We start from the raw sequence: 14,704 nt of genomic DNA, 5'->3' as shown, positions 1-14,704 counted from the left end.
ATAACAGGTATTCAATGACGAGCGGCTGTATCCCCGTATTTACTACCAAGACAAAGCAAGATGATTATTTGGTTGAACTCATGGAAGGGGGAACTCCACATGAATGAATGGATAAGGGCTGAATGAAGCCTGAACGACATCACAACATTGCAGGAAACGTGATAAGCCAATACCAGACAAACAAGCGACACATCAGCGTTTTATCTTCAATTGTTTTTCATTCAATCTAACGGAAAAGAAAACTACCAGAATAATGTCATTGTTAAAACAGTTTGTTCTCATAATGACTCATAAAACACCTTGTTATTCGTATGTTGCTCGGTTTCATGTCATGTAGCATTTCTTTTTCAGTGCATTGAGAGAACGGTGCAATGCATTACTGGAGCCACTCTAAACCCCCGGGAGGATTTAACGGAAGACAAGAAGTCTGACTCTGTACGGACTATTGTGATGCAGGTCTATCACTTTCTAAGGTTCTAAGAACCAGAAGTTTAGATAAAGTGTGTTTTGCTCTTTCCTATTGGTCGCAGCGATTTATCTTTTGGAACCAATTACTGTAGCTTGAAGCATATTACACCTTCGCATCCCAGTTGCATACTGTATAATAGCCAACATGCACTGTAGCATATCTCTGTAGCATATCTCTGTAGCATATCACTGTAGCATATCTCTGTAGCATATCACTGTAGCATATCTCTGTAGCATATCTCTGTAGCATATCACTGTAGCATATCACTGTAGCATATCACTGTAGCATATCACTGTAGCATATCTCTGTAGCATATCTCTGTAGCATATCTCTGTAGCATATCTCTGTAGCATATCTCTGTAGCATATCACTGTAGCATATCTCTGTAGCATATCACTGTAGCATATCTCTGTAGCATATCTCTGTAGCATATCTCTGTAGCATATCTCTGTAGCATATCTCTGTTCTTGTAAAGATGGAGAGAATGAATGCATATTGCCCAGTTGTTGTAATCCTTGCTCCCACCACTAGACAGGGAGTGAAGGAGTCTGGGTAGTGTAACTATAGAGCTGCCTGGAACAGTCTGAGCAGTGATCCGGCAGCCTGAGGGAGCGGACGCACCGCACCGAGTGTCCATCTGCCGTTCATTCGCGGATTTGTTTGGGCGAAGTGTTTTAGAGACCACCCCTAAAACACACTGTGGGCGTGTGACTGTCGACGTGTTCGCGCAATTCACCATGTAGAATTGGATGGCAAATTACGGCTGCCACTCTGTTCAGAGGTGCTAAGTGCTCTCTGGCGGTAAGCGCTACCGGTGTGTCCGTGCCTTAACTCTCTCTGCCAGTAATCCCTAAACCTCCGGGCCTCCAGACAGAGGGTTAAGGGAAGGATAGGTTTCCAATGCGATGCCCCAAAGGCAGATGGATAGTTTTCCACCGTGATGCCTCTAAGGCAGTGAGGGGTGAGGGGGCTAAAGCCTAGGGTGAGCCCAGGCAACACAAGATCAACAGACCGAGATCGGGAGGGAAAACAAGCAAAGAGGACAGCCCTAATTAAGGACCCCTGGTGTCCGGTAGAGAGCTGGGAAACCAGACTCTACAGATAAGGGACTGAGCTGTGTGTGGACCCTCTGAGACTCCTTCTCTCCAGTCTCTAACATAACTTGTGTGAAGGAGCTAATTACAGTGTCTGGACTAAAACGCCACAGCCCTTCAATGGATCTTTGCTTTAACTGGTGCAAGCTGAGAAGCGACTCTATTCCCTGGATTGTGATGGGCACATGATAACAGGAAGTAGCCTACTTGAGTGTGTGTACAGTATGTGTGTTTCGGGAGGGAGTGGGCTGAAAAACATGGGCAGATGTGTCAGGGTGGAGCCCTATCCACATGTTCCCTCGCTCTCCCCTCCTGTGGCATTGGCATTGTGATGCAGTATTTGGCACAGTACATTTTAGTGGAACTATTGTGTCCCGTGGTAAATCATTGACGAGGAAGGGAGACCCGGACGGACTGGTAGATGTGTGTGTAAGTGTGTGTGTGTATGTAGTCGGACGGGGGGTTTAATGAAGTTAAGCCAAACGACGAGTCATGAATAAACATCAGCTGGCTAATTAAACTCGGCCGTAGCAACTTTATTCATTAGTAAACCAGCAGCAAACGCGACCGGAGATTTGGTGTGGAATGATAATACTGTACTGAAACCTTGTCTGCTAGGAGGAGAGAATAACCTTGAGAGAAAGAGAGAGAAAGAGAGAGGGGGGAGGGCAGGGTGAGAGAGAGAGAGGCAGAGGAAGCGAGAAACAGAGAGAGAGAGAGAACAAGAAAGAGAGCAAAAACGACTCAACTCAGCTCAGTGCCTGACCTCATTATCAGGGAAGTTAAAACTCTCACAGTCTTTTACCTTGGGGGGGGGGGGGGCTCATCTGCTGAGGCCCAGGTGTCAAGTAGGATTTGTATATCTGGTAAACAAACACGTACAGAATACTGTAATTATTCACACCGCTTTATCGGTTGTCAGGCACCAGACTGATAATTGGAGTGTGGGAGTCAAGACGTGATGTAGATACAGTGCAGTAATCTATAGCGTTTGGAATTCAATTGAAGAATGTCTTTTTTTTCTCTTTTCTCTTTGTTCTTCCCTTTATTCTATTCTCTCTCTCTCCCTCTGTGCAGTGTTTTTTTGGGGGGGAGGGGGCATTAAATGTGGATTTGGCATTGAATTCGTTATGCAGATAAGTTAAAATGTGCCAATAAAAGGTTGTTTAAAAATGTAATATCGCCCTTCCTTTCTGTCTCTGCAGCCTGTAACTGTAACCTGCATGCCAGGCGATGCCGTTTCAACATGGAGCTGTACAAGCTGTCTGGGAGGAAGAGCGGAGGAGTCTGTCTCAACTGTCGCCACAACACGGCCGGACGCCACTGTCACTACTGCAAGGAGGGTTACTACAGAGACCTGTCCAAAACCATCTCTCACAGGAAAGCCTGCAAAGGTACGAGGGGTCTGGTGAGGGCTTCAGTCCTGGTCTGACTGTTACCTCTGGGGCTCTCTTGTCGCTCTGTGATACACAACTGTTATCCAAAGTTACACTTCCTGTCGTAAACAGAGTACATTTCTAAAATCTCCTCATCTGAAAACAGGATATTGTGCATTTTTGAAATGTATTTAATAACCCGGCTAGTCATGTTGACTGGTGAATAACTAACTACAAAGTCAGAGGATAACCGAGAGATAACCACTACGGTATGTGGGTCGCTCATCTCCTATCTAAAAGTTAAGAGCAGAATCAGGAGAATTTGAAAAACACGGTGATCCATACAGTCCTGGCCTGTCTTACCCCCGTCCAGCTCTGTCAGTGGAGATGGGTCAGCGGGAGTCTGTGATGAGGTAGGGGTTTGGGGGGGGGTTTCCTCACTGACTCAGTGTTATTTGGCTTCATTTGGGGCGAGGGATGGGGGGGATGACAGGGCAAGAAAAACAAACAGGAGAGGTGTGAAGTGATTCCCGGCGAGGCGCTGGTCAGATGAGTGAGAGGAATTCTGGGATGGGGGGGGGGCAAGAACACATTTCTACACAGGTGTGCTCACCAGGGTTCATCAGGCAGTGGGGGGGGGGGGGGCGTAAAGGACGTCACAATTTCCTGAAATGTTTGGCCTTCACCTCGGGAGAGATGAGGGTAAAAAGAAAGAAGGAGAGAGAGAGAGAGAAGAAAGATTCTGTTTTCAAACCTCCTACAGCTGAAGGGGAAGATAACAGGGAGCTAAAGTTCTGTTCAAACAAGGCGACACCGTCAACGTGCCCCGCATACACACACACACACACACAAACACTCTTCAGAGCGCTTCCTTCCAAGGGCGTATAAAAGGGAAATATCAGCCTCTGGTTGACAGTTAGAGCTCCATGTTTTCCCACATTATTCATGGAGGAGGTAAATAAACAAACTAATCAATCAGTTTGACAGAGAGGCTGTCTTGTCTGTCTGAGAAAAAGTGCATCTGTGCAGCTCAACCCATAGACACTATTCACAGGAGGGATGCCTACAGTGAGGGAAAAAAGTATTTGATCCCCTGATGATTTTGTACGTTTGCCCACTGACAAAGAAATGATCAGTCTATCATTTTAATGGTAGGTTTATTTGAACAGTGAGAGACAGAATAACAACAAAAAAATCCAGAAAAACGCATGTCAAAAATGTTATAAAATGATTTGCATTTTAATGAGGGAAATAAGTATTTGACCCCTCTGCAAAACATGACTTAGTACTTGGTGGCAAAACCCTTGTTGGCAATCACAGAGGTCAGACGTTTCTTGTAGTTGGCCACCAGGTTTGCACATATCTCAGGAGGGATTTTGTCCCACTCCTCTTTGCAGATCTTCTCCGAGTCATTAAGGTTTCGAGGCTGACGTTTGGCAACTCGAACCTTCAGCTCCCTCCACAGATTTTCTATGGGATTAAGGTCTGGAGACTGGCTAGGCCACTCCAGGACCTTAATGTGCTTCTTCTTGAGCCACTCCTTTGTTGCCTTGGCCGTGTGTTTTGGGTCATTGTCATGCTGGAATACCCATCCACGACCCATTTTCAATGCCCTGGCTGAGAGAAGGAGGTCCTCACCCAAGATTTGACGGTACATTGCCCCGTCCATTGTCCCTTTGATGCGGTGAAGTTCTCCTGTCCCCTTAGCAGAAAAACACCCCCAAACCATAATGTTTCCACCTCCATGTTTGACGGTGGGGATGGTGTTCTTGGGGTCATAGGCAGCATTCCTCCTCCTCCAAACACGGCGAGTTGAGTTGATGCCAAAGAGCTCCATTTTGGTCTCACCTGACCACAACACTTTCACCCAGTTGTCCTCTGAATCATTCAGATGTTCATTGGCAAACTTCAGACAGGCATGTAAAGGTGCTTTCTTGAGCAGGGGGACCTTGCAGGATTTCAGTCCTTCACGGCGTAATGTGTTACCAATTGTTTTCTTGGTGACTATGGTCCCAGCTGCCTTGAGATCATTGACAAGATCCTCCCGTGTAGTTCTGGGCTGATTCCTCATCTTGCATGGAGCCCCAGGCCGAGGGAGACTGACAGTTCTTTTGTGTTTCTTCCATTTGCGAATAATCGCACCAACTGTTGTCACCTTCTCACCAAGCTGCTTGGCGATGGTCTTGTAGCCCATTCCAGCCTTGTGTAGGTCTACAATCTTGTCCCTGACATCCTTGGAGAGCTCGTTGGTCTTGGCCATGGTGGAGAGTTTGGAATCTGATTGATTGATTGCTTCTGTGTACAGGTGTCTTTTATACAGGTAACAAACTGAGATTAGGAGCACTCCCTTTAAGAGTGTGCTCCTAATCTCAGCTCGTTACCTGTATAAAAGACACCTGGGAGCCAGAAATCTTTCTGATTGAGAGGGGGTCAAATACTTATTTCCCTCATTAAAATGCAAATCAATTTCTAACATTTTTGACATGTGTTTTTCTGGATTTTTTGTTGTTATTCTGTCTCTCACTGTTCAAATAAACCTACCATTAAAATGATAGACTGATCATTTCTTTGTCAGTGGGCAAAGGTACAAAATCAGCAGGGGATCAAATACTTTTTTCCCCCACTGTAAGTCAATGTATTTCAACTGTTATAACGTTATTTTCTTCATTTATCCACACCTGACATCAACGCTACAGTATGAATGTGGAATAAGTGTCTATTTCTTGTATTGTTTGTGATTATTTGCTTGTGTCTATTTAATATCATAGTTTCACATGACTGGAAAACATGAATTTGCTATAAAGTCACATTTGTAAAAGATCTGTCAGTTTGACAGAAGGAGAGAGATTGAGAGTAAACAGTCCGGTTTATCCAAACATCACATCCAACATGATTCATTCTCTGCATGAAAAAAAGTCCTAATAACAAAAGTCATGGAACCCAAACCCAAACACCCATCAATCCCATTCGTGCGGTGTTCCCAGCTGACATTAACACTTTGGAATTTTCGATTGGGGAATGCAAACAGACATCCATCACGGAAGGCCGTTTATCATTAACCCCCCATACTATATACCCTCCCCATCTCTATGAAGCTGTCTAATTGTTGGAGATGTAATAACCTCGTATTGTTCTCCCATCCATCCATCCCGTTTTCACGTGGACAAGACTTGATTCTTTCAGCACCATGACTCACTCTCATGGTGGCTTTCCCTGTGATACCTTTAAGTCTACTGATGCATTTTTATCACAGTGTTGATTGAAATAATCACATTTAATTGAATTAACATTTGAATTCAATTACATTTATTCATCACTGATATTTATTAATACATGTATATTTATGCCGCAGTGCTTCCCATATGTGTGCGAAGCTCCACTATCAAAAGACTACTGCTAGTCTTTTACCCCGATTTTCAGAACCGTAGCAGATTTTAATAAGGACCAAAATGAATAATCCATCTTACTCCCAGGTGAACCCTTCTACTCAGGCTTTTTATTAAATATGATTTGCTTAACTTGGAGAGCTAATGAAGACCTCTGGTTCTGAGTCAGAGACAACATAGGATTTCTGAGGCAGTGTGTGTGTGTGTGTGTGTGTGTGTGTGTGTCAGAGGCCACGGAGGATTTCTCAGGCGTAGCTGAATTAGGGTCAACAAACTAGCAGGAATCCACTAATGGATTCACTGCAGCTTTGAGTAGTTAGTTAAGCCAAAGTTGAAATGCCACTGAAAACCCTCAATACGCACAATGAGTATTTGGGTCTACAGCTACTGCAGAGCCTAGAGTAACCAACTTTATTTCTGTTGACATTTTGCAAGTTGTTCTAGTTTCCTAGTTTAAAAAAAAAACAGTCATAGAATGTTAGGATTTAATGTAAATTATTAATTTCAATATTATGTCCATTATTTAATGGCAGGAGACTTACTATACTGATGCCGTAAATATTATGTCAAAACAACTTGTCAAAAAGCTGTGAAAAATGCATCAGTGTGGACCTCTAAGCACCTAATTCTGAACTATACGTGTGCATCTGGGACATGTGGGGCTGGCTCTGAACGTCTCTTGACTCCTTTGATTGTACCAACTGCCAACACCACCGACATGGAAAAGTGAGAACTCTCTCTGTGCCTCCATCATCTCAATGTCTTCTTTTGCATGTCTTTCTTGCTCTCTTTTTTTCCCAGGCTGGTCTTCAACCTTTTGACTCAGGCTCGTAACTGCTTGATTCTCTCTCTCTCTTTGCTGCTGCTAATTTGATGGCCAAACTGTACACATCTCTCCTGTTACTTTATATGTGATCTTTTTAGCGGAGGTTGTGGAATATGATATGGGTCCAGTTTTTATTTCTAGAAGATTCTAGGGATGGAGTCTACATCTGTGTTAGATCTTGAATATGTTTTTTATTTTTGGAATCAAGTGAGGATTGAGTCAAGCTTCTTGCTTATGTTAGGGCTCAGACACACCAATAGCATTTGCTGGCCGAGAGTACTTAACACCCCTGCACGTAATTTGCGTACCGAGTGAAAAATAAAACAGAGCGCGCTGAACGATAGATTGACATTCGGTGCGATGTGTGCGATTCGGTGCGATGTGTTCGATTCGGTGCGATGTGTGCGATTCGATGCAATGTGTGCGATTCGGTGCGATGTGTTTGATTCGGTGCGATGTGTGCGATTCGGTGCGATGTGTGCGATTCGGTGCGATGTGTGCGATTCGGTGCGATGTGTGCGATTCGGTGCGATGTGTGCGATTCGGTGCGATGTGTGCGATTCGGTGCGATGTGTTCGATTCGGTGCAATGTGTGCGATTCGGTGCGATGTGTGCGATTCGGTGCGATGTGTGCGATTCGGTGCGATGTGTGCGATTCGGTGCGATGTGTGCGATTCGGTGCGATTTGTGCGATTCGGTGCGATGTGTGCGATTCGGTGCGATGTGTGCGATTCGGTGCGATGTGTGCGATTCGGTGCGATTTGTGCGATTCGGTGCGATGTGTGCGATTCGGTGCGATGTGTGCGATTCGGTGCGATGTGTGCGATTCGGTGCGATGTGTTCGATTCGGTGCGATGTGTGCGATTCGGTGCGATGTGTGCGATTCGGTGCGATGTGTTCGATTCGGTGCGATGTGTGCGATTCGGTGCGATGTGTGCGATTCGGTGCGATTTGTGCGATTCGGTGCGATGTGTGCGATTCGGTGCGATGTGTGCGATTCGGTGCGATGTGTGCGATTCGGTGCGATGTGTGCGATTCAGTGCGATGTGTTTGATGTGTGCGATTCGGTGCGATGTGTGCGATTCGGTGCGATTTGTGCGATTCGGTGCGATGTGTTCGAGCCGGGCAGACGTTGTGTAGAGGCACATCAGTGCCAAGACCGAGAGACTAAAAAACAGCTTCTATTAGCAGGCCATCAGACTGTTGAACAGCCATCATTAGCCGGCTGCCAGGTGATGCACACTCACTCACACACACAAAAAATACACAAGCTATCAAACACACACCTCATACTCACAAACGCAGGCACATACACATACACACACACACCCACACACATCCAACGCTGCTGTCCCATGTCAGAGACATTGAACCACTGGCCACTTCCCGTTTCACACAGTATTTAAATACTGTATTCCTGACACAGCTCATTCTGATATTTCTACTACCGTACTTTGTATTTAGTTACACTGTTTATACACACTACATATTTATTTACTTATATACTGGATTCTTGACATAGCTAACTTTAATATATCTACTAATGTACATATCATTCTTAGTATACAGTATAGTGTGTACATTTTCCGGTGTACATACAGTGCATTCGGAAAGTATTCTGAGCCCTTCCCTTTTTCCACATTTTGTTACGTTACAGCCTTACTCTAAAATTGATTAAACAAATAAAAAGTCCTCATCAATCTACACACAATACCCCATAATGACAAATGTTAGCAAATGTATTACAAGTAAAAAACAGAAATACCTTATATACATACATATTCATACCCTGCTATGAGACTTGAAATTGAGCTCAGGTTCATCCAGTTGTTTTAAAAACTAGGCAAGTCGGTTAAGAACAAATTCTCATTTACAATGACGGCCTACACCTGCCAAACCCGGACGATGCTGGGTATATTGTGCGCCACCCTATGGCACTCCAAATCACGGCCGATTGTGATACAGCCTGGATTCGAACCAGGGTGTCTGTAGTGACGCCTCTTGCACTGAGATGCAGTGCCTTAGACCGCTGTGCCACTCGTGAGCCCATTGATCATCCTTGAGATGTTTCTACAACTTGATTGGAGTCCACCTGTGGTAAATTTAATTGATTGGACATGATTTGGAAAGGCACACACCTGTCTATACAAGGTCCCACAGTTGACAGTGCATGTCAGAGCAAAAACCAAGCCAAGAGGTCGAAGGAATTGTCCCTAGAGCTCTGAGACAGGATTGTGTCGAGTCACAGATCTGGGGAAGGGTACCAAAACATTTCTTAGGCATTGAAGGTTCCCAAGAACACAGTGGCCTCCATCATTCTTAAATGGAAGAAGTTTGGAACCACCAAGACTCTTCCTAGAGCTGGCAACACGTCCAAACTGAGCCCGATGGTCACTCTGACAGAGCACCAGAGTTCCTCTGTGGAAATTGGAGAACCTTCCAGAAGGACAACAAGATTCTCTGGTCTGATGAAACCAAGATTGTACTCTTTGGCCTGAATGCCAAGTGGCACGTCTGGAGGAAACCTGGCACCATCCCTACGGTGAAGCATGGTGGTGGCAGCATCATGCTGTGGAGATGTTTTTCAGCAGCAGGGACTGGGAGACTAGTCAGGATCGAGGGACAGATGAACAGAGCAAAGTACAGAGAGATCCTTGATGAAAACCTGCTCTAGAGTGCTCAAGACCTCAGACTGGGGCAAAGGTTCACCTTCCAACAGGACAATGACCCTAAGCACACAGCCAAGACAACGCAGGAGTGGCTTCAGGACAATCCTCTGAATGTCCTTGAGTGGCCCAGACAGAGTCCGGATTTGACCCCGATCGAACATCTCTGGAGACCTGAAAATAGCTGTGCAGCAACGGTCCCCATCCAACCTGACAGAGCTTGAGAGGATCTGCAGAGAAGATTGAGAGAAACTCCCCAAATATAGGTGTGCCAAGCTACCCAAGAAGACTCTATGCTGTAATCGCTGCTAAAGGTGCTTCAACAAAGTACTGAGTAAAGGGTCTGAATACTTATGTAAATGTGATATTTTGTTTGGGGGGGGGGGGGTGTTGGAAAAATTTCTAAAACCAGTTTCTGCTTTGTCATTATGGGGTATTGTGTTTTTATTTATTTATTTCACCTTTATTTAATCAGGTAGGCTAGTTGAGAAGTTCTCATTTGCAACTGCGACCTGGCCAAGATAAAGCATAGCAATTCGACACATACAACAACACAGAGTTACACATGGAATAAACAAAACATACAGTAGAACAAAACAAAACAAAAAGTCTATATACAGTGAGTGCAAATGAGGTAAGTTAAGGCAATAAATAGGCCATGGTGGCGAAGTAATTACAATATAGCAATTAAACACTGGAATGGTAGATGTGCAGAAGATGAATGTGCAAGTAGAGATACTGTCGTGCAAAGGAGCAAGATAAATAAATAAATACAGTATGGGGATGAGGTAGGTACATAGATGGGCTGTTTACAAATTGGCTATGTACAGGTGCAGTGATCTGTGAGCTGCTCTGACAGCTGGTGCTTAAAGCTACTGAGGGAGATATGAGTCTCCAGCTTCAGAGATTTTTGCAGTTCGTTCCAGTCATTGGCAGCAGAGAACTGGAAGGAAAGACGACCAAAGGAAGAATTGGCTTTGGGGGTGACCAGTGAGATATACCTGCTGGAGCGCGTGCTACGAGTGGGCTATGAGTGTGTGGATTGATGAGGAAAACAAACAATTTAATCCATATAGAATAAGATGTAACAAAATGTGGAAATGTCAAGGGGTCTGAATACTTTCCGAATGCACTGGATGTATAGATTGCATTTTGATTACTGTTACAGTGCTATTTGGGTTGTTTATTGGATTCGACCCGACGTTCTCGATTTTTGTTGTAATTAAAAAAAACATGTTACTGCATTTGTAGGAGCTAGTAACATAAGCATTTAGCTAAACAACGCTATAACATCTGCTAAACTGTGTACGCGACCAATACACTTTGGGTCCCCCACGGGACGGTTGAGCTAACGTAGGCTAATGCGATTAGCATGAAGTTGTAAGTAACAGGAAAATTTCATAGACATATCTGATATTGGCAGAAAGCTTAAATTCTTGTTAATCTAACTGCACTGTCCAATTTACAGTAGCTATTACAGTGAAAGAATACCATGCTATTGTTTGAGGAGAGTGTACAGTTATGAACTTGAAAATGTATTAATAAACCAATTAGGCACATTTGGGCAGACTTGAGACAACATTTTGAACAGAAACGTAATGGTTCATTGGATCAGTCTAAAACTTTGCACATACACTGATACCATCTAGTGGGCAAAATCTAAATTGCACCTGGACTGGAATAATACATTATTGCCTTTCTCTTGCATCTCCCAACTGAGTCATGTAACATTTCAAAAACGCATGTTTTTTTTTTGTATTATCTTTTACCAGATCTAATGTGTTAAATTCTCCTACATTCATTTCACATTTCCACAAACTTCAAAGTGTTTCCTTTCAAATGGTATCAAGAATATGCATATCCTTGCTTCAGGTCCTGAGCTACACGCAGTTAGATTTGAGTATGCAATTTTAGGTGAAAATTGAAAAAAAAGGGGTGGATCCTTTAAGAGGTGTTTAACCTTCATAATCACCTAGTCAGTTAGATCATCACTGCCACCAACAGATTAAGATCCCAGATTAAGATTATTACGTTAATTTGTTATTTATCCGTGTCACTGAATGAACAGCAGCCAATAGCAGTGACACACACACACACGCACACCCAGATCCACCAATCACAGACACCGTTACTGTACTCCCATAGGCTGTGAGCTCAGTCTTTGAACAGCAGTACAGCATATCCCTGTGGTCTAAACCCTTGCATGCCACCATGTAAATAACATGTCATTACACTAGGTCCCCACACTACTAGGAAATAATAACTCATCTCATATGCAAGAGAAACTTCCTATGTTCCTCTGTTAGTTTGTCCAAACTCCTTCAAACTCAGTGATGCCTCACACCAACACGAAAGCATAAACAGATTCCATCATCATTTATAAAATCCTCAGCTTACCTAAGCAGTTTTGTTCAATTTCATTTCTGAAACTAGCCAGAGTGAAAGCCCTAATGTAATTATAAGCAAACATTGTCTGAGTTAGGCTGCGGTGTTCGATTACATCAAAACAAGAATTATTGGTAATTACGTTAAGGTGACAAATGATATGACGCATGATCCTGTCCGCTTGCCAGGTAAAATATTTGCACAGAACTATATTTGGAACTTTGCTGGCAATGAGTGAAGATATGAGTCTGTCACTGTGTCTCACAGTCTCTCTCTCACAGTCTCTCTCTCACAGTCTCTCTCTCACAGTCTCTCTCTCACAGTCTCTCTCTCACAGTCTCTCTCTCTCTCTCTCTCTCTCTCTCTCTCTCTCTCTCTCACAGTCTCTCTCTCTCTCTCTCTCTCTCTCTCTCTCTCTCTCTCTCTCTCTCTCTCAATATTAACCATTTCTCCCCCGCTCTCTGTGTTAATGAAGTTAACACATACACTGCTTAACCTATTATATATAAACTCCTATGAACCATCTTGTGCTTAGTGCTTAGCTTGTAAAATTATTTAAAGTCCGGCATATCATAACTCAAGATAATTCAATGAAAACTAAAACCGCGTAACTAATTTCTGTTCGCTCCTCCAGTGACATAAATACACACCATGCAGCTACACTAAAGTGACAGCAATTAAGGCCCTCAGTTATTTATTGTTCAACGGGAACCTTTGCTGGGTAGCTCTTGGACAGAATAAGCCCTTTAGCAATACAAGAGGGTAGAAGAGTACAGAGTCTTGCTTTTATATGAGAAACTCGATCACTTCAAATGACTCCCATGTGAGACCATTGCGAAGGAAACTGAGAGCAACGGCCATTTTGGCCCAGAAAGAACAGTGCCCAGAGCCTAGATTTATAGCGTCACCCCTCATTGACTAGAGCGTAAACACAGAATGCATTTCGATTGAGGGCCTGGGCCCTAAGTGACTACGTATGAAAGGTGCATCTTGTTCGTTTCTCTAACACCTTTGTTGGTAGAGCTAAAGTAATATCACATTTTGGCACAGTGTCCGGGCGTGGCCCAAGGCCCACTATGCTTAGAGTTTATTGGATAGGGAACCTATTGTTGATACCACACAGGTGGTTGGGCCTAAATCCCATGCAAGTATAGATAGTTAATTAACATGGTAGGATAGCCAAGGTGGGCAACAAGGTAGAAGCTCTCTGGGTGGTCCGGTTACGAATCTAACAAACTCGGCTCCGCAAATATTAGTTGAGTTGATAAAGAGTTTGATACGCTGGCTGCCATGGTACCCCTTTGAGGAGGTTTGTGACCAAGTAATATTTAGATGCTGTGATAACGGTAAAGAAACTAAATCATTGACACCAGCCTTTGATCTTTGGTTATGATGCTTTAAAAATCTGACGACGAAAGGAGTGTCTGAAAGCTGTTCTATTGAGAGAAATACCAAGCTTAGTGCAGCAGGGTACCATATTAGTACCATTACTTTCATCGTAATTCGCACAGTAACATCAGCCGGTGTGTAATCACTTCAGTGAGTGGAACTGTGAGGAACAACTTTTACAAACAGAACAAAAATGTGTCTTTGTCAAAGGAAACTCTCAGTTTCAGTTCGAATAACATGTAGAAGTTATTACGTTCTCCTCTCCATATGTCTTGCACTGTAGAACTTTATTAACCATAAATAACATTATGTTAGGGATTTAAAAAATATTGTTTTTCATAACTTCTCTGGAAATGAAAAATAAAGTCCTCTTTTTGTTGCTGTTGTCAATTATAATGACTTACATGTGTTGTGTTGCATGTAGAATGGCAACTACATGGGAATAATATTGTCTGTATGCCCATAGGCTCTTTCCTTGGACAAAAGTGTGACATCCCTAAGGTTTCCAATTATTTTAATCAATAAAATACCAAAACTTATGAAAATCCAAAGTTAGATAGACATTCCCTGTATCAGATGAACATTGAAAAAAGTCCTGAGTCATGTAACATTATTTCATCTCTCCTCTCCACACATTTTTTTGCGGACCAGTAGAAACCTAATTATAATAGAACACAGACATGGCTCGGGTTGGGCCTTATCCAACAGCCAACAAATGATTCTTATAGGCACCGAACGCACAAACCCAAACTGAGGGGGAGCATTGCAGTTCATACTTCAAACGCCCGAGCTTTATGGTAAACGATTGGCAGAGTTAAAAAATTCTCACATTGAGCAATGATCGTCTCCTATGAAGAGCGAGCTCCTTTGAGATGCCTTCCATCACTCTCCCCGTTAACCAAGAACATTTTTCACTCTTTTATGTGCATCTCCCTCCTCAAAGTGTGTGTGTGTGTGTGTGTGTTACACTAGTAGGGAACTCAATCCTAGCTCCATCTGAGCCACTCCAAGGTCTTCATATAGATGAGCGAAACTTTTATATACAGGACCAAGTCCCTCAACCTTCAGAGCTCCTCAACCGGCTTAGTACTTTAACAATGGCTTTTAAAAAGC

The 14,704-nt window shown here is 43.4% G+C and overlaps 1 protein-coding gene across 2 annotated transcripts in view; it reads left to right on the top strand.

Annotated features, from left to right (window-relative positions):
- LOC115147201 (netrin-1) overlaps window positions 1-14,704 on the top strand; it is a 90,369-nt gene that overhangs the window by 45,088 nt on the left and 30,577 nt on the right. For both annotated transcript variants that reach the window (XM_029689283.1, XM_029689282.1), the window contains exon 3: window positions 2,769-2,957. In XM_029689283.1, coding sequence (XP_029545143.1) covers window positions 2,769-2,957 — 189 coding nt within the window. The remainder of the gene's footprint in view (window positions 1-2,768; window positions 2,958-14,704) is intronic.

Source organism: Salmo trutta, chromosome 14, assembly GCF_901001165.1.
Source record: "Salmo trutta chromosome 14, fSalTru1.1, whole genome shotgun sequence".
Lineage (NCBI taxonomy): Eukaryota > Metazoa > Chordata > Actinopteri > Salmoniformes > Salmonidae > Salmo > Salmo trutta.
The sequence above is the reverse complement of the archived record's forward strand: the minus strand, read 5'-3'. Positions and strand labels throughout refer to the sequence as shown.